Source organism: Zonotrichia leucophrys, chromosome 1 (genome assembly GCF_028769735.1).
Source record: "Zonotrichia leucophrys gambelii isolate GWCS_2022_RI chromosome 1, RI_Zleu_2.0, whole genome shotgun sequence".
In the NCBI taxonomy this organism is placed as follows: domain Eukaryota; kingdom Metazoa; phylum Chordata; class Aves; order Passeriformes; family Passerellidae; genus Zonotrichia; species Zonotrichia leucophrys.
Genome location: NC_088169.1, coordinates 15,075,476 through 15,095,358, shown reverse-complemented (window position 1 = coordinate 15,095,358; position 19,883 = coordinate 15,075,476). Strand labels below are relative to the sequence as shown.

The window sequence follows — 19,883 nt, the reverse complement described above, 5'->3', positions numbered from 1 at the left end:
AGAAGCATTGCCTGTGTCCCCTGGGCAGCCGCAAGGGTCACTCATGGTGCAGGTAAATAAATGGGTGTCTTTGACCTGGGTCTCTGGGCCTGGGAGCAGTGGAGCTGCAATGGCTGGGCTGAGGAGTGACAAAAGCTGCACAGTGGAGTTGGGAACAGCCCTGTGAGCAGCAAGGTGAGAGGAGGAGAGAAAGTACTGCAGGCATCAGAGGAGAGATTCCCCTTGTGCCCTGGCCAGGGCTCCAGTGAAGCATGGACTCCCCTGCAGCCCTTGGAGGGAGCTAGGCCAGAGCAGGGATCCACAAGCTCTCCACAGGATTTGCACTGGGGCATGTGGCTATTTCCTGAAGAAACCTCAGCCCCTTTGGCCTCAGGTTTATCCTGAAGGACTGTGGCCCTTGAGTGGGATCCCATTCTGGAGCAAGGGAGCAGTGTGTGGAAGATGGAGCAGCAGCGTCGAGTTGGTGGTGACTGAGCCCAGCTTGGTGCCTTGCACCTCTCAGGGAAGTGGGGCAAGGAAGGGGCAGGAATGAATTTGAGCCCAAGAAAAAAGATGAGGTGTGAGAGGTGTTTAATCTTTGTTGCTCACTTCCCTGCATTTTTAACTGGCAACATATTGGACTAAGTTGGTAACTGGTAAAAATGATGAGTGGAACAGAAGCACAGCTGAAAGGAACATGTAGAGCAAAAAGAAGTATCTAGTCCAACTTCCTGACCACTTCAGAGTGACCAAAAATTAGAGCATGCTGTTAAAGGGCATTACCCAAATGCCTCTTAAATGCTGACAGGCTTGAGGCATTCACCACCTCTCTTGGAGGCCTGCAGGATGGACATTTTTCTTAGGTCTCCCTGGAATGCCTTCAACCTTTAAAAAAACAGGTGATACATTAGGTGTGACTGGGAAAACAAGAGAGGAATTTAGTGCTCTTCTGGGTAAGTAGGGCAAGAGACAGCCTCATTAAAACTGAGGAGTCCAAACCATTTTCAAGTTGCTGACTGCTTAGCCTGAAGGCATGAAAATACTAACAACTTTTGGAACTTCTGGAACAATGAAAGGTTGTTCTCTTGAGCTAAATCTAAAGAGCCAAACTACTGCCAAACCTTTCTATTGCAGTGTGTTTTCAGCCTAGGGGCTGTGCTAGAACTATTTTAAGGGCTTGTTCCCAATACAGACCTAACCCTTAGGTTTGCAGAAACTGGAGGGTAGAGTCCCTCTTGTCCCCTGTCCCTCTGAACTTCTGTTTCCAGAAGTGCTGCAAATGATTATGAGATGTATGGAAATTTAATTAGCTGTAATTTCTCAAAGACAAGTATTTCAGACTTTCTTGACTGGAGTGTTTTCTAAGGTCTGTTTAACCCAGTCCCCCCAGTGCTGCAGCTTATGGGAGAGGGTTGCTGTGGAGTAATTTTTTCCACTAACTGTGCCATGTGAATAGTCCCAGCTATCTCTGCCCTTTCATTGCTTTGACTTCACCCTGTGTTGTCCCCTCTGCCATGAGAGTTTCAGGGAGCTGTCCCATGGCCATGTGACAAACCAAGCGGGTTAAAAACAAGCAAGCAGATATTAAAGGTAAATGGGAAACTGATGTTGCTGAGCTACACTGCTGAAATGAATGGACAAAACAGCTGTCAATGCTTCACGTAGACCTGTCTGGCTCCTCATGTGCTGGCAGACCTCAGTGGTGAGCAGGAATGGGAACTGGTGGTGGGGTTGAGAAGCAAGCCACACCAGGTGTAGGGAAAAATGCTTAAAGTAAAGGCTGCAGAGCACCATGGTTTGTACTTGCTTTAGAAATAGGGAGAGGAGTTGTTAAGGGGGCTGCCTCTTGTTTTTTTCGTTTCTCTGACTCCATCAACTGAATTACTTACGCGTCCCTTTCAACTAAAGATATTCTATGGTATTTTGATTTCAGTCATCCAGAAGTTTCAAATCATTTGAACTTTAGACAGCATGTAAAAGGTGAGCTAGTAACTTTGATCTAGTGGGAATTAAAAGCTTTATCTGTGTTAGTACTCTGGTGTTGGTGTAGCTTTGTAGGGGGATGTGTTGTTTTTTGGTTTCTTGTTGCCATTCATACCTTCTAAATTTTTAAATAAAATTTTATGTCAGTAATTTGGCTGTCCCGGTTGATTTTGGTTACACAGACTGTTTTCTTTTTTTCTTTTCTTCTGAGAATTAGATTAAAAATATGATAATACTACTCATAAGGAATTTTTTTTAAAGAATATGGGGACAGCACCCATTTTGTGCAGTGCGGGCTTCCTTGCTCTTGACCTTCTTTGGCCTGATCTTTAAAAAAAAAAAAAAGAGATGTGAGGCCCATTATTTAATTTCATTTTTACTGCAAGCAAAATTTAGCAATGTGGTTTTAGATACCCTTGCACAAGGAGTGCTGTTACATGCTATCACAAAGGCAAAACCCTGCTCAGTGAGTTACAGTGGCAGGGTACCTTGTGGGCCACGGTGAGTTCCTTCATAGAAGTGTTTTTCTGTACTGAGCATGCATTATTTGGCAGAGCAGAACAATGTGGTCTAAGTCTGGATCATGTCTGGATTCATGCTTGTGACCTGGCTTTCCAGCACCTGCTTGGCTGTCTAGTGGCAGTGAGTAAATAGTTTTTCCAGTGAACAGAAATGTGGCCATTTTTAAGCATTTAATTGTGAACAAATGATACTCAAATACATCTGAACTTCAAACACACTAAAATGCATTTTATATCATGCTGATCAAAATACATTTGAATAGCTTTAAACATTTTATAGTGCATCCCGATTCATGCAACAATGGATGAGTTTCATTCAGTATTTTATTTAGCTTAAAATTATGTTTTATAGTTGCTTTTATGCCCAGATATAGGGAAGAAAAAAATGTAGTTAAAATAAAAGCAGCAAGCCATAAATGTTTTTATCAAATGAGGTTGAAAACATTCCATACCTCTTGAGAGTGTGTTTTCCAAAGGCAAAGGCTTCAATGTCCCAAGAAAATGTAGTCATGGCATCACACTGTGAAAGCCTAGACAGGAGTGTGAGTTTATCTGATTGACTCAGAGTGAAGTGAGCTGCATTTGCATTATTCCCGGTAATGTGTTCTGGTGCTCTGAACAGTGGGAGTAGTGACAGCAAAGGGAATGAATTAATTTCAGCAACAGTCAGCACCTTGCTAAAAAGCAGAAACATGGCACTGCATTTTTCAGACTGCTTTTGCATGGAAAAACTTGGAACCAGAGAAAGTTAGGAAAGGCCTGTGTGAGAGGAGCAGGTCTGAGCCTCTAGGAAGTGTAAGAAAGTCCTGTGAGAAAATGGAGGGCTTTCACTTAACACAGTTGGTATCCTGGGCTATGGGACTGCATTCTGTCTGGTTACAGCACAGCCTGGGATCCTGATCTCTCTGATGGCACATGGGAACTCTCATCAAGGTCTTCCCAGTGTTCTTCTGTCCCGAGCTGCCCTGAACATGCTGGAGGCTGTACCCAGGTGAGGAGCTAAGGTTTGGGAAGCAGGTAGGAAATTCTTTTGTGTGTCTTAGTCCAGATGTAATCTGACTGTGAGTGCTTTTGCTCTGCTTTGGGGAGATGGACTATGCCTCTCAGGGTTCTTATTTTCTCTCATTAATTGCTGCTTCAAAAGCCATGATACTCCTAGGTTGTTTTTAGAAAGTTACTGTAAGTCTGCAGACTTTTGCTCAGGTAAAGCAGATGCTGTGATTATACCCTGGCCAATCTGAATTCTGTTGGTAGTCCAAATTGCAAAACACTTATCACATCTTTCACTTTTTTATTAAAGGCAAATCATCATGGAAATTTTACTTGAGGATTGTTTTAAAGTTGGATAATTAATGTCCCATTTCAGACAACCAGTTCAACCAAGGAAGAGGCTGATTGTGTTTGCAGCAAGTTCAAAGAACTCGCAACAGAAACAGCATTAAATTATTAGAAACCTATGAATTTATCAGCATCTTTTAGTGGACTAAGATTCTGTCATTTTCTTGGGAAGTGCATATTGAAGAAGTTAAGGAAACTTTTTCAGAAGAGCATGATTTTTTCTGCAAGTTGTAGAAAAGATTTGGCTTTGATCAGCATAATTTTCCTTCCCTTTAAGTGAGCCTGGTCATGACTATTTTTGTCATTAACTTTGTTAACAGTATTGCTAATTCCTTTGCATGGTTATTTAAATGTCTAAGAGTAGCTAGTTAGAGCCATACTGAGGCCCTTTCATTAGTTTCCCTAATCCAGCTACTTGTTCTTAGGTTAGTGAAAATTTATGGGGAGAAATACCATGTAATGATCAACTTTTGATCTGTAGATCTAACAAGTAGTTTGGGTATGTTTAATAGTACAGAAATCCTTATTCTGTTCTAAAACCTTGTGTTAATAGTAAAGACAACAAAGCTTTATTTGAAATAGAGATGTTGGAAACTTAAGGGGAGGGCTGTCAGAGACATAGCAATTTGACTTGTAAAGATAATTATAGTTGGTGCCTAACTGATTTTTGAGGATTTCTGCAGCTTCAGGAAAGCAAATGTTTGGTCTCAATGATCCTGTCCCGTGGGGCCTCATGCTGTGGTTTCGCCCTGATCCGACTCTGGTCTCCCCTTTCCAGAGAACTCGCTGACTAAACACATTTCAACTCTGCTGAGGGGCTGCTGCTTAGCATTATTAGATACATACATAGTTACTGGAGTTGCACCAAGATGAGGACAAGATGAGAAATGTCTAGAAATACCTCCACTGAATTAATACACACACAAAATCTCACATTGTCAAGGGGCGTTTTATTTAGGACATCATATTTAATGTGAGATTTTTCTGGCTTTCAGCTGTGTGCAAAGTGAATTTTAATCTCATTTTGAAATGAAGGAAAAGAGCTCAGTGGAATAAAATACTTTGAAATAAAACTAACTTCAGTAAGACCCTGAGCTGGTTGTAGCAATGCCCTGGAAGAGCAGGATTTGGTTTTTCAGGTTTGTGGGTGGGGTTTTTTTGTTGTTGGTTTTCTTGGTGTTTTTTTGTTTTGGTTTGGTTTTTTTTCCTCCAGGCTGATTTCTTCTGAAAACAGAGGTTATGCACTTGTGCTTTCCTGTCTCTGTATCCTCTCTCTCTCAGCCAGCCTTGCTAAGTAATGCTAGATCTTGTCAGCCAGCTTCAGTCAAATTTGACAGAAGGGATTTGGGCTCAAATACATTAATTCTGACAAGTCTTTGCCTGGATGAAAAGATCTCTTATTTCTGCTACCAGCCCGTGGTCAGGTGCATTTGTTATACAGAGGGATGTGATCCAACAGCCCCTGAGTGAGAGAGAAAAGCTTTCACCAGAGCTTGTGCCTGATGGGACTGCTGAGCTCTACTGCCTTGGGCTTAAAGCACTTGGAGGAGCTTTTGCTTCACTTTCTTTTGTTTCCTACAAAAGTTATCACAAGCAGGCTCTGAGCAGATAGCAGTGACAGAGTGCCAGTTACCTGTTCAGTGGCACCTCTGTGGAGCAATTGCTCTGCTCCTGGCTGCAGCTCTGTGCTCTGGTGCTGCCAAAGACAGATCTGTGCTGCTGGAGAGCCAAGTGGGAGAGCAGGCAGAAACCATTGCTTCTGCAGGGGCAGTCGTGCTTCTCTGAGAGACAGGAGCTCACTGTGGAGGGATCTCTTTGGCAGATGCTGAAAGCAGCCACATACACGGCTGGTGGCTTTCCTCCTCTTTTAATTTAAAATGCTGGTGAATGTGTGTCTCATTGCACACCTGAAAATTCATCCATGGGACACAAACTCCTTGGTAACCAAGCTTTTTGCTTCCACTCATAAAAAGAGACTTTGACAGCTGCCAGCAAACATCTGGACAAAGCAAAATAAGTGAGTAAAGCCCTGGTGGAATGATGCAATATTTCAAGGAAACAACAGATATTTATTTGCGTTCTATTTCCCTGTACCTACAGCTGTAGCCACTGGAAAAATGATATTTCCCAGCAATGTCTTTTTCAGTGTCTTTACAGCCTATATACATAGTTAGACTATATGAAAAAAACCAAAAATTTGCTCTGAGTTATGCCAGGGTATTTTGTGTATTTCTTAATCCCCAACTGAATTGCCATTCTACAGCCCATGTCAGCATGCACCCTTGTTTAATCTCTGCAGCAGGATGACAGATGGGAAGGATGCCCATGTGATGGCTGAGTGTAAACACTCTCTGGCTGTAGTGAGAATGTGGTCTTTAGGAGAAGTAGTGTTTGGTTTAGCCAGAATTTAATGTGCTTCTTGACGAAAAATTGCCGGAAGACCTAAAGCAGTTCCTTCTGCTTGAGAACATATGCATTGCTTCGTTAAAGTGCTTTTTCAAAAGAAGCAAATAAAAAGCTTGCAAACTTAAGTGGTGTAACTTTAATCATCCCAGATGTTTGGTTTCATAGTCAGTTGCTGTTTGGGTTAGATATAAGCACCTTTTGGTCAGAGAATGCAATGTTTCCTGCAGAAGGGAAAAATTGCTCTTGGAGTAATGAGAATAGCTTAGTCTACTTGGAATAGAAAAAGAAAAAATTGATTTGGGTATTAAATGTTGGAGAGCAAAGTTTTCTGCTTTGCAGGGTGTTCTCCTTACAGCTGCAGTTATAGTTAGTGGAGAAGCTTGCCACCAGCAGTGTTTGGAGCCCTGCAAATCCTGTTGGCTCAGTATTGACTCCTAATTAATGATCCACATTCTCACAGATGCACTGAGGCCTTCTGTGATGTGGCTGGACCAGTGGAAAACAATAGAGTCATTTATTTCCAGCTGTATTTGTCCCATGAATAAAGGACATGAATTAGTGCCAGTGTGTGGTTTCTGTTGGCTGCTGTACAGAAATTTGGCAGCTTTTGTAGCCAAGGGAGTGTAATTTATAAAATTCAGAGATCTGATGACAACTGGTCAAGCTGTCTCCAAATGCAACATGTTGGGCTTTTCTCGAGTTCGCTTTGTGTACATAAAGCCCAGTTCTGGCTACAACAGCTGCATAGTCCAAAAAACCAGTTCAAGGCCCAGGGTGAAATGGGGTGGAATACAGCCTTTACTCTGACCCACACTAATTAATCTCTTTCAATGAAGCCAGCATATAGCTCTGTTTCTATGAGGAAGCCACTCAAGCTGTATCTGGTGTCTCTGCTTCCATCAGTGTGATGGTGACTGTGTTTTCCTTTTACCATGGGCTAAAAATGCTCAATAGTACATCACCAAAGCTGTGATGCTGTGATTGTGGACTGCTTCTGATAAGCTGTACTTGCACTAATGTACTTTAGGAACCTCTTAGGTAGGACAAGTGTTTAATGTGCACATGAGGACAGTGTCCTCTGAGGCAATGTCTGTAACTCACGTGTTGGTGTAACCTAAGATGTTTTACCTGTATTACATTGGGGTTTACATCTAGAATTGAACTGGGATTTTTTTCTCTTTTTATAAAAAGTATCAATGATTGTTTTAATATGTTTTGAAGTTATCTGAATGCCAGAAAGATGAAATATTTTACAGTACTCAGGCTCATTGCACACAGGTTCTTTAAGCAAGCTTGGGCTGGCTATGTGCTGTCTTCAGGCTGTTTTGCTGTTCCAGACATTCACCAACACCTATGCAACTGGTTTGGACTGTTCCAGTGAAAACTGGGCAATATGTGTGATTTTGTTGATCAATTGAATAATCAAACCTCACTTTCTTGGGCCAAGCTATATGAGGTGAAGCTGACATGGTGCTATTGATTTTAGCTTTGATAATGCTCTTGTCTGACTCTGACATAATGGCTGGAAGTGAGAATTGTGTCTGCTTGTGGAAGAGCAGGATAACACACACTAGTGTGTGTTTGTGAGTGTACATTCATGTGCATACACACACACATATTCACAGACAGACCTTTTCTAGAGGCTGGGACACTTGCTGTGGTTCAGCCCAGAGCACGTTCCAGAGGGTTGGCCAGCTCTGACATATGACCATGGATAGAATTGTTTATGCATTGTCCTGGCTTTGTTACAAATGCCAGAGTGATCCCATTGTTTGAGTGGGATCTTGGTTCAGATGGAATTCTGAGTGAATGAAGTGTGGTTTGGAGCATGTAGCATTTAGTTATTGCTTTTTTGCCTCTTATGTCTGTTCAATGTTTTATGAATGTTTAGCAGAGTCTTTGCACAGCCTCATTAAGTGCCTTATTGGGCTGCAATGGCCAGGAGTGCTGTTAGCAGTTCCAGCAGGAGGTGTAGCCATGTATCCTGTACCTGCCAAAGAGCTGCTGGACTTGGGAAGAGCAAGGCAACCAAATCCTAGAACGCTCATCAAAAACGAGAATTAAATTCCACAAGCTTCTGTCACAGATCATCAACATCAGGAACTTACTCACATGTGCTCTGTGCACCTTTTCAAACACTGCCAGAAATGGACCTCTGCAGCTGCTGCCTGCAGCTGTTTATGGTTTAGCTGTAATTTCATAGTTCTGTACATGCTGGAGAAACCAAGATGGTTTATTGACTACAGGCAGGCTCTACAGCCAGAGGAAAGGACACTTTATACTATGCCACAGTGTAAATAAGCCCACAAACCCAAACATGGAAAAGTCATTCTGTTGCTGACAGCTGATTTGTGATTTTTCTTGCCACAAGGATTAGGTGCTGCTTGGAGCTGACTTGCCAGAGGACTTGTGTAGTTGGAGCTTGCTGGATTTTGTTGGGGTAGCTTGATGTTCCCATAGTCCTCACCTTCTTGTGTTTGGGAGAGGGGAATTAATTGTCCAGCTTCTCCCTGCTCTTTCCCTATCTTTCCCTTTTTCCCTGACACAGATTTCCAAAAAGAAATAACAGGTTGCTGCTTTGTCTGTTGAAAGCTGTTCTTAGTTTCTGGCTTGATGTTGTCCTAGAAAGGGCTCAATTGTGATGATGTAGAGTGATGCAGAGTCCCCAGGCAGTGCAAAGGAGAGCTGCTTTATTGCAAAAACAGGCCTTTTTAAGCGGTTAGCCATTTATCAGTTTACCTAGTAAAGGTAAGGTACAACAAGCCCAAGTCAGCCAACTACTGAACAGCATGATGTGGACAATGCAGCCGTCACGCAGCACATCTCTCACATCTCTCCATCCCTATTCCAGATGAGTCACTCTCCCATAGTTCCCTCCTATTTAGCCTATCAGGCCTGAGCCATGATTTTACAAGGGTAACAAGGCCCTGATTTTATAAGGCTTTACCCATGTGCAAAAACTGATGAAAGCAAAATCCTGCTAGTGAAACACTGGTAGAGCATGATGTTCAGTACATACAAGTACTTCTCGAGGGGGAAGAAGCTGAAATGTAGAAATTCTGGGAGAATTGAGTAAGCATATGATAATTCAGTGTTGGTTGGGGGGACATAAAACTGACAGTATGAATAGGTCTAATAGCTCAGTATTTGTAACGTTGGGGTACACTAGAAAAACCATCAGGTAACCAACAGCAAATACTTGTCAAAAGCTCCTTCTGAGGTTTACTCAGCATTTGGGTAACGGATACGTGGATTAAGTGTTGAGATCACATGGTGTCCATGCATTTTCTGTCAATACCCTGCCCTTTTGGCAGCCCTTTTGAGATCATAGTGGTTTCTGATATGAGGACTAAACTGCACCAATGTCACACAAATACCTTCCCAGACCTGTGCTGGTAACAGTCTTGTGCTGAGTATTTCTTATAACCAGATATCTGCTCACACCCATGGAGTCATTCACACGAGTGGGAATTTTTATAGTGGGAGGCGTGTGGTCCTCCTGGTTCTGCAGCATCATTTCCCTCTCTTGCCTCAGCTGATAGATGTCAAAATCATGGGTTATATGTGGGACAATAGGCAGGTGAAAAAGAGCAAATGTTTTTTTCCTGTTCTGCATCAAGCAGGGAATGCCCTCTTGGAACTTGCTGGTGAAGAGGGACAGGAATAAGAACTGGGGGCATTTTGTTTGCGGGACATCACCAAAGGCAGTAGAGGGGGATGAGAAGTTTGGATTTCAGGACCATCAGACTCTAAGTCTTCTAGGTAGAGTGGGCTTTCCCTTTAGGTTGATGTGACATCCAGGACAACTTGTGTGCAGGTACTCACATGGAAAAAGGTTTCAGTCTCCAGGCTCACAACTGCCATTACACACATTTTGTGACACATGTATGTCTTTCTTCTCTCTCTACTTGTGCAACTTATTATCAGAATGGTTGGGAGCTGAGATAAGGACTTTTAAGTCCCCATGAAAGTAAGTAACTCAGTAACATAAACTGTTGAGAACATGAGCATGGTGCTGCCTCTCCCTGCATCCTTACGTTTAGTGTGAGAGTCCAGCTCTCGAGAAAGCAAGCGCTCCTCAGAGAGCTGAATGTCACACTCAGCTCAGAGAATTCACCCTGAAATGGCTATTTTTTTACTTGATGAATGGAGAATGTTTGCTACATGGAGGGGACTCCAAGTTTACTCCACTGAGAAATCTATATAAAAAAGATATTTTTTTTAATCCCCTACCATCTTCAAGTGCCAAATAGATACTTTTCCACTAAGCTTATAGTACTACTTGACTTGGAAGCATAGGATCATCTCTTAAAATGTGTTGTGTACCAGCAAGGACTGAAATATCTTGCCTAGAAAAAAACAGATCTAGCTTTTAGAGCACAACTTTTCTGTAGGTTGGCTGATTATTGCTTTGTGCTGCTTGACTGTGATTTTTGGCACACAGTGTCACATACCAAATTCCCGAAATAAAATGCTACATGATATTCTAAGAGTTCTTAGGAAGCTTTAAAAAGGGATTTGTCTGCTGAGTGGGTACCTCTTCTGAAGCCAAATGATGCAGCAGCAATGGTTTGAAAGGAGAAAACTTTAGTCAGCAGATAATTAGTCTTTTTAAAGAAGTACAAGGAGAAAAAAAACCCCTTCCATCAGACTTGTGTTTGTAGAAGTTGTCAGCAATCCTGCTTTGATTGGAGAGGGTGTGCAGCCCTTTGAATAGTTAAAACATCTGTTCGGCGACGTTGTGAAATGCCTGTGTTGGGAACCCCTGATAAGGGGGACTGCTGAGCACTTGGCTCCTACAGGCAGCAAGGGCTGCGCTAACGGTGGCCACTGCTTGCCTTTCCTCCTCCTGGGCAGAGCACAACGTAGGAGACAGCCACTGTTTTCCATGTGATTTTGCTTTGAGAGGGAGAGAGCAGGAAGTGCCTAGGAAATGGTTCATGACAGAAACCTGGAGTTTTAAATAGGAGAGAAGAGGAGGAGGAGGAGAGCACATGGGCACAGTTTGTGAACAGTTGAAACACTGACACAACAGCAGCAGGGGAAAACCAGACTTTTGAGAGAGCAAGCACCTCCCAAGCTGTCCTGATGGAAGGAGAGACAGTCCCCGAGGCCAGGGGAGCAGGCAGCAAAGCCACTCGGATCGCCCTCGGTGTCTTTGTGAGCAGCACTGTTGTGCTTGGCACCGCTCTTTTCTTGGGTAAGTGAAAGCCTTGACACTAACCTGAGCACAACCTCCAGCCTGCCTGCTGGGTGCCCGTGTTTGTGTCTCACAACGTCTTTCGGTGAAAATCGAAATCTCTTTTTCTTTCGCCTCTTTTTATATTTATCCTGGAGGGGTTATGTGTCAGTAAAGGAGTTCTTGTTGTGGGAATGCTAGAGCTGGGGGATGCAATGGGAACTCATGTAGCATTTTGAATGCTGAATTTAAATTTGGATATTCAGTTGAATGTGTTCTGACCAGACTTGGGTTCTTCCACAGGACAGAGAGAAGCAGGTGAGATTATGCTGATTATGGATTCAGTGGTTGTGACTGATGTGGAATAATATTCTCTGTTTCCTGAAAATGAATCTCTGCAGTGCGTGCATTTTATGGAATCTTTTTGGGTTTTCCTTCATTTGGTTTTCATTTAGGGCTTGACTAAAACCCCTGTAGAAAGCTTCAATAGTGCATATGTGTGCACATTTTTTAGATCTTTCTGTTCTTCTATGATGAATTGCAAAGTTGCCTTTACAAAAGTCATAAAGAGTGCATCTAAGATGAAATTGAAATATTTTTGTTAGATATATAAGCTGTAACTAGATGCAACTAAGAAGGAAATAGTTTTTCCTCTCCTAGATTTGGAATTAACTGTAGTTTGGTTTTGTTAGCATAACTTGAAAGCATATGTGTACACTTTTGAAATTATGTGTAGAAGTATAAATATGCCCAGAAACTCCAAGCAAAGAGGAAACTGTGCTTTATCCTGTAAGAACTTTGCAGAGTTGGATCCTCTTTTGGAACAATTCTGCCCAACTTTTTGTTTCTTTAGACCAAAACAGATTTCCCTAGATTGGTGGAAGCCTTTCCTCTAAGTGTATCTTTTTCTTTCATCCAATCCTTTATGATCTTGTTTGAAAGGTCTGCTTTGTTTGCAGTCATAAAACAATGTCAGGTTTTCCATAGAATATTTAAAGCAACAGGCTCACTCTTGGTTAGAGCTCTTTCGCTCTTGAGCAATTTCTGCCACATTTGCAGGAAAATAACTCCTGTGTCAGTGATCCCATTCAAGTAAACTTTTTATAACCATGAGTGAGTTTGAATCTTCTAATTTCTAGATAAAAGAAAAAGTTTTTCCCTTAAAAAATGCAGTATAAACATCAGGGAGTAATAATGGAGAGACCTTATTTCTTTTTACCTTCACTAGATTTATTTGTTTGTTGCTTAGAGCAATAAAAGGAATTGACATTTACCACCACAGCTTCTCAGAGATAGAACTGCTTTATCCATAGCCAGGTGTGAAAATTCAGGCAAATATATTAATTCTTGCAGACAGTTTTCCAAGTGTGCCTGTGGCATGTTCTGTAGGCAGCAATTCAATATCAAAATTTTCATTGGCATAACTGCTAAGAAAATAAAAATGCTGGCCTTGGGACAGCCAAAATGCTTTTAGGATTTCTTTGGAAATGGTCTGAAATTTTCAACCTAAAAAACCAAGGAAAAAAAAGTTAAATTGTTGTGGTTTAACATTTTTTCAATTAGATGTTTCCACACTTCATTGTGACATGGTTTTGTTTGTAAGTTTGAGCTATTTTTTTTTTAAGTTTTATTTAACTGTAGAAATGGACATCATTCTTTCTGTCCATATTAAACACTTCAGGCACCTCAAGATGTTCTTTTTTCTTCAATTTTCATTTAGTCTGCAAAACTTATTGTTTCTGATACACCTGAAATTGATTTTCCAGCCTGAGGAGTGAAACGTAGCTTTCTCCTGCTCTCTTCTTCTCATAGTTCCTACAAGTCCAAGGAGGCTGTGGGAGAATCAGGCATTGTTGTTTACTGTTCCTTGCTCGTGCTGGCTGTGATCGCTCTGTGACTCCAGTGGGGAGCATTGCTGGGGTCCTGCCTGTGGCACTCTGGTGGGAGTGGGGCTGTGACAGGACAGGAGCCGCCTCCTCCTTGGGGGAAGCACATTGCTCTCCAGTGCCCTTGGGTGGGAAATCAGGCAGCTTTGAATCTCAATTTGGGAGCCTCTTCTACAGACTTGGTGGAACATTCACATTATTTCCATCTGTACATTTGTATTGTTTTCCTTTTCCCTTATAGATTTATTTTTTTAAACTCGGTGGTGGAGTGCATTTGCTTAACAATCTGGAAACAGGCTTATCAAGGAGGAAGCTAGGATGCTGAGGGTTATAACCATGACTCTAAGTAATAATGCTGTGATTAGTTATCTTAACAATAAAAAAGGCAAGAGAAAAAAACTGTGCAAAGTTTTTTCTGTCAAAATTAGCTGTTATTTAAAATGGAAATGTTACTACCAAAAATTTATTCTAATTATAAAATTGTAGGTGTCCCATTGAAATGATATTTTGTGTTTGTTTAGAAGTATCAAAAGCACAAGGGCTGCCTCAGATTAAGCATGAAATTATGTCTGGGCTTTTCCCACCTTTCTCTGCTTTGTTGTGAAAAAAGTCTAGCAAGCATTCAAGACCTGGATGGATTCTAAAGGACTAAATTCTAATCAGGGAAAGAGGTGAGCTGGGAGGAGTGCAACACTTAATTAAAAGGGACAGTATCTATTATTTGTAGTTCATCTTTGTAGTGGCTCAAAATCATATTCTGGAGATCTGCACTTCCCTATTTTCTCCTGGTTTTCAATATTCCAATTACAACCTTTGCATGCCTCAAAATCTTGTGTATTTCTTGGCTAATTGACAGAGGTGTTTGAGGTGTTGTGTTTCACTAAACCAATGAAAGCTTCGGAAAAGCTGTCCAAAAATAGTTTTACATTCCCATTTTTTGAGAAACTTGGATTGAAATCCAGCCATTTCTGCTATTAATTGCCATTAAAACTGTGAGACTGGAAGAGACGAAAGAGCTTTTTATTCAATTCTAGCTTTAGGACGTTTTGCAAAAAATTTTCCTGGGCTGAAATGAAATTTCAAATTTTTCTATCACTTTAAAACAACATATAATTACAGCAGAAATTGCTTTAGAACTATCAACACTGTTAAAGCTATGGTACCATAATATATTCCATTGTTGTGTTTTTTCGTTCAGTGTTATTTGCTTTTTTTGTTTTTGCCATGGACTGTTATTAAGATAATGGGTATAATGAGACATTTCTTTATGCCTACTGAGCACATCTAGTGAGAGCTATTTCACCTATCCCTTGGGATTCTCCCTTCCTAAATGCAAGTATTAATTATCTGCATATTTGCTGCCTGAGAGCAGTGTCTGAAATTAGCAATTCCTGTGCTTAAATTTCAGTGGCAGTTGTAATACATGTTTTTAAAAGATGAGCGAAATGAACTGACAATTTCATAGCTCTTCTCAGCAAGGCTTTGGGAAGCAAATGCAATTACAAAACTTACAAGACAATTCAGACAGAACCTGGGTTGTGCCCTATAAAGCACAGCTATCCTTGTGCCCATTGCAGTCTGCTCTGTTCCAGGCTGGAATGAGGAGACCCTGGGAGGGTCCTGTAGGTGCTGGGTGTGCTGGGCAGGGCAGTGCTGCTGCAGGGCAGTGTGGGCAGCACAGCTCAGGGAGCTCTGGAAGCCCTGCAGAGGGTGGGGAGGCTGCCCCATGTTGCATTTCCAACCATGGAAGGTGCAGCCTTCCTGTGCAAGGTCTCTGCCCATGGCAGAGCATTGGAATTAGAGGATCTTTAAGGTCATTTCTGAGCCTAGCCGTCCTGTTCTCCTGTATTTCCAAGCTCTGGAGTAGGATAACAATGTGAATTGTTAGTATGTGGTGGTGCTCACTGTCGGGGAGTAGGGCTGAAGTGATGCTGCTCCAGGCACTGTGCACAGACAGCCCTTGCTCTGTGCTGCCTGTGAGCAAAGAGGGGCAAGGAGAAAGCAGCACTAGGAGGGGCAGTTATTTGTACAAACTGCAGTATTTACATAATATATATTCTAAATATTTACTTAATGTACATTCTAAGTGCTCTAAATCAGTGCAGTCAGAGAGGCACTGGGACCAGAGGCTGCACTGATATTGGAATGATTGAGTACACAACATTTGGCTGCAGCTGTCAAAATTCATTGCAAATGATCTCATTATGGTTTTCCTTTTTGCAGTTAGCCAAGGTCTTATAAAGTTTCATCCGAAGCAACAGTACTGTTTGACTGCAGAATGCATTGAAGCTGGTAAGCAGCAATTTTATCTTCTCAATTATATCATGATTATAGTATGTTAATGAGATATTTGTACCATTTAATTTTTTTCCCATTATACATTTTACTCAGAAAGCTCAGTTAATGAGGGAGAAAGAACGACAATCCCAAACTTTTTAGAAAGTCAGTCCTCAAGTTGCTTCTGTTTTGTTTATTTTGTACAATTAAAATTCGCATTTTAATTTGGTCTAATTCTACTAGTCTAACTAGGTTGACTCAAAGTTTCCCAGAGGGGTCATTTTCTTTTTTTTTAATAGGAAAAAAAATGTTGAGTGACTTTGAGTGACTAGACCTTCAGGAAGATTTTGTTGCTTCCTTTCCAGTTATCAGAAAACTAGCAAGTGTATTGTTAAGCAAAGAGATGCTTTTGTACCAGATCTGGCACACATTTTATATGATTTTATATAAAAAGAGGGTTATAGTTATATAGAAGAAAATTTTTATGGTGAGGGCGGTGAAACACTGGCACAAATCACCCAGAGAAGTTGTGAATGCCCCATTCTGGAGGTGTTCAAGGTCAGGTTGGATCAGGGACTCTGAGCAACTTGGTCTAGTTGACGATGTCTCTGCTTATTGCAGAAGGTTGGACTAGGTGACCTTTAAGGGTTCCTTCCAAGCCAAACTATTTTATGGTTTTATGATTATGTATTGAAAAGCTACTGAGTCTTGGACTTGTCAGACTGATCTCTCTCTTACCACCTCTCTTTCACTGAAAATAGTAACTGGTAAGGAAGCAGTCACAAAATGGAGCTGAAAATGCTGAAAATCTTTCCCAATGAATGGTAGATCAGAATTTGATTTGTTTTCTTGTGCAGTATTCAACTAGAGGTAAACAGTGCATAGTTACTGAAATGCTAATCACAATCTGCTTAATATGTATCACTACTAAATTCCTCAGGCAATTAATTCTATCATGACAACAATGGAGAGCCTGTCTTCAAGTGCCTGGCTCCAGCAGCTCATGTTCATGTAGTGCTAAGTTCAGCCATTGTTGCTGTATGTCTCTCAAGAAGATTCATTGCAGATATTTGTCTTTTTTGTTTGTTTGTTTGTTTCTCATTAATCATAATTTCTGGACTGTATCCCTGTCTAATTCTCTATTTATGAAAAAGTGTTCCACAAAATCTATTTGGTGTCTTTTTTACAGCTGCTAGCATCCTGAGCAAGATAAATCAATCTGTAGATCCATGTGAGAACTTCTATCGATTTGCATGTGATGGCTGGATAGATAATAACCCCATTCCTGAAGATATGTCCAACTATGGTGTTTATCCCTGGCTGCGACACAAAGTGGACCTCAAACTAAAGGGTAAATAGATAATTTCTAGAAGTACTTGATTGGCTTGTCACTGTAACTTGTTAATTGGCTGAGTTTGAGAGGACCAAAAATCTTCACAGTTCTCATCACTGGATAGCACCCAACAGCCTGACTTGATGTTCTCTTTTAAGTATATTTTTCTTTTTTTAAAATTGAAAATTACATTGAGAGATAATGAATTTAACATAAACAGAATTTGGGAATTCTGGTAATTCTACAAGTTAAGAATGCATGGATGAAATTATATTGATTATAACAAAAGGCAAAGACAAGGGGATTTAAATCTTTCCCTCTTGAAGTAGATGGTTAGACCAGAGTGTAGGAGCTCAGCACATGCAATTAAGAATGTCCCAAAATCAATCATCAGTCCAGGGCAGTGGGCTGTCTCTAACAGTGGCCAACAGCAGGAAAGAATGTAATAAAGCCAAACCACGGTGATATTTTCCAGTACACCTAGCCCTCAGCAGAGGCAATTCTCAGGCTTCCAGAGATGGAGGTTGTTTGGATATTGGGTTTCCTTCCCTCTGCCATTCAGGCTGCCCCTGAAGTACCTGAGCTATCATCAGTGAAATAGAAAGTTTCTTAAGAATGTGTTTCTGGAGGAAAAAATAGCTCCAGGGTGGAAATGTGTAGGAAGAAAGGTATTTTAATCTGCATGTGACTTGACTTTGGGCTATACTCTGAAGTGTGGCTACCTCTCCAGGAAGCCCTGCAGGCCAGCTGGGGAGAAAGGGTGATGATTATTGTTAGGTAGGAAAATCTTGCCAGATTCTTACAGTCTTGGCTAGAAGTGAGTCATTCAGAAAAAGGGAGACATGCAAGATTTAATATTGTTGGTGGTGTGCTTGAGCTTTGCCCACCTTGAGTACATAATTGACATAAGAATCCTGCTTGAGTTCACCACAGAACAGAGGCCAATTTTAGAATTTCATGCTTAAATACAGCATTTGTTTTTCTTTGAGTTTTGTGTAGGCACCAAAGCTCTTCTCCAATTGCTTTCTGCAGTCTTATTGTATCCAATTTTCACATCATTAAGTGTATTAAAAGCTGCATTTGGGTTCAGAATATGAGTTTTGGTTTTCAGCACAGTACATGATCTCAAGACTTTTGTTTAAAGTCTGCTGAAGATGTCACAAGGAAAAGAAAAATAATGTTGCCAGAGCCTATTTGAAGTTATGCTTTGCATTCTAATTGTTCTGCTGCCAGAATTGGGCTGTATTAGATAAGTGCACGTCCTGCATGAACCATAGCCACAAAGAGGCCAGTCTTAATTGAATATAGAGTAGCAAGCTGTCTCTGTCATCCCTAATTTCCTCTTTTTGCAGGTCCTAATCAAGGACATCATGCTAAGCCAGATTTTTATTTGGTTTTCTTTCTGCAGTTCCTTTAGAAGTTGCTAGTACATAGCTAGAAAAAATGCAAGACAAAGAAAGAAACATCCAAATGGGAAGCATTTGCTTAATGAAAACTCTGTATCAGATAAAGGGAGTTGATGCAAATTTATTTAATAAGAGGCCCTTGGCACAGATAGGGACAAAAATATGTGAAATGCTGGTTGGTGTACAGGAGTGTTTTTAAAATAAAACTTCCCATCTCTTCCTTAACTTTTTACTTCATAAACTTTCCAAAATAGATTATTTGTAATTAAAAAAAAGGAAAATGGAAAGCATTGGTAGCTGAAATAATAAGCATAACTTCAGCCTCTAGGTATATTTGTGTTTTCTCTTGTGCTATCTCAATATATTAGCTCAACACTGAGTTATTAATTTGTGTATGACCACAACCTTGCTAGCAGTTTTAGCAAGAGGAAGAACTTCTGCACAGAGAAACAGTTATAGGGCTGAATAGACCTTGGAAGCAAATTTAATCTCTCCTTTCTCAAGAACTCTTAGCAGAACTTTGTACCACATGGTAAATATCCCTGTTTGACATTCAGTAGATTAAAAAAAACCTCAGTATTTAAAGACCTGGTCATTATGCAAGTTCTATGCTCTGAAATATTTATCATATTAAAGAAAACTATTAATCTTAAAATGATAACATGGCTTGGCAGAAAGACACATTTTTCATTTTTTATTTTCTTTGATGGTATGATAGAGATGGAGACATTTATTCAGGCTATATATTAAAAAATTATGTTAGTTGAAAGAAACTATTTAGACATCTAATCTGTTTTTGGTCCCTGAATGTTCCTGAGCCTACTCCTGTTCCAGAGAAAAGGGATTTTGGGCAAAGACCTGTTACACAGATTGAATATCTTCAATATTCTGGAAACTTTTTTGTTTTGGTTCAGGAGCAATTGCTGCAGAAGAAGATCTTCCAGTAGATAATGAGTAGCAAGTGTAAGAATTAATTTTGTCTTACCAATAAAAGGTAGTTTTTGGTTTTAGTTTGTGGCTGTGTAATGTAATGTACTGAGCCCTGCATTAGGTGTTAGTGGGCTTGAGAACAAAGCATTTTTTTTCCATTTCTTTTGGGTGTTTTTGTTTGTTTGTGGTTTCTTTGTTGGTGGGTTTGTTTTGTTTTGTTTGTTTTTTGTTTCTTTTAGTGTGTGTTTGCAATTTTGGGTTTTGTTTAGTTTTCTCTTTTTGTGGGCTTTTTTTGGTGTGTTCTTGGCGCTTTTTTGAGACTCACAAGAGCAAACAGCTTTTCAGGTGTCAGCTTCAAAAAGGGTAGAACATTTTCTGTATCAGTGAAGGTTTTTGGTACCTTAATAAGGAATTCTAAAGAGGAAATGGTAGTAGGTCAATCCAAAATAGCTAAGGACTACTGGGTGGTAGATTTTTTTGTCTGCATATCTCTGGTTGATTAAAAGATCAGGATTAGAAGTATTAATTTTGGTGTTCTTCTAGATATCAAAACCGTAATGTGATAGTTAAAAGTAGGGTTTTTTTAAGATTTGGGTTTATAATGGGGTAGGAATATGTATATGTATATGTATATGATGCTCCCAT

General features: G+C 40.6%; 1 protein-coding gene across 1 annotated transcript in view; it reads left to right on the top strand.

The window, feature by feature from the left end:
- The first annotated feature begins 11,240 nt into the window (after positions 1 to 11,240).
- The window catches only part of PHEX (phosphate regulating endopeptidase X-linked), a 94,984-nt gene continuing 86,341 nt past the window's right edge, over positions 11,241 to 19,883 (top strand). Inside the window, exons 1-3 of the mRNA XM_064707258.1 lie at positions 11,241 to 11,427; positions 15,516 to 15,584; positions 16,759 to 16,920. Coding sequence (XP_064563328.1) covers positions 11,316 to 11,427; positions 15,516 to 15,584; positions 16,759 to 16,920 — 343 coding nt within the window. The 5' untranslated portion in view covers positions 11,241 to 11,315. The remainder of the gene's footprint in view (positions 11,428 to 15,515; positions 15,585 to 16,758; positions 16,921 to 19,883) is intronic.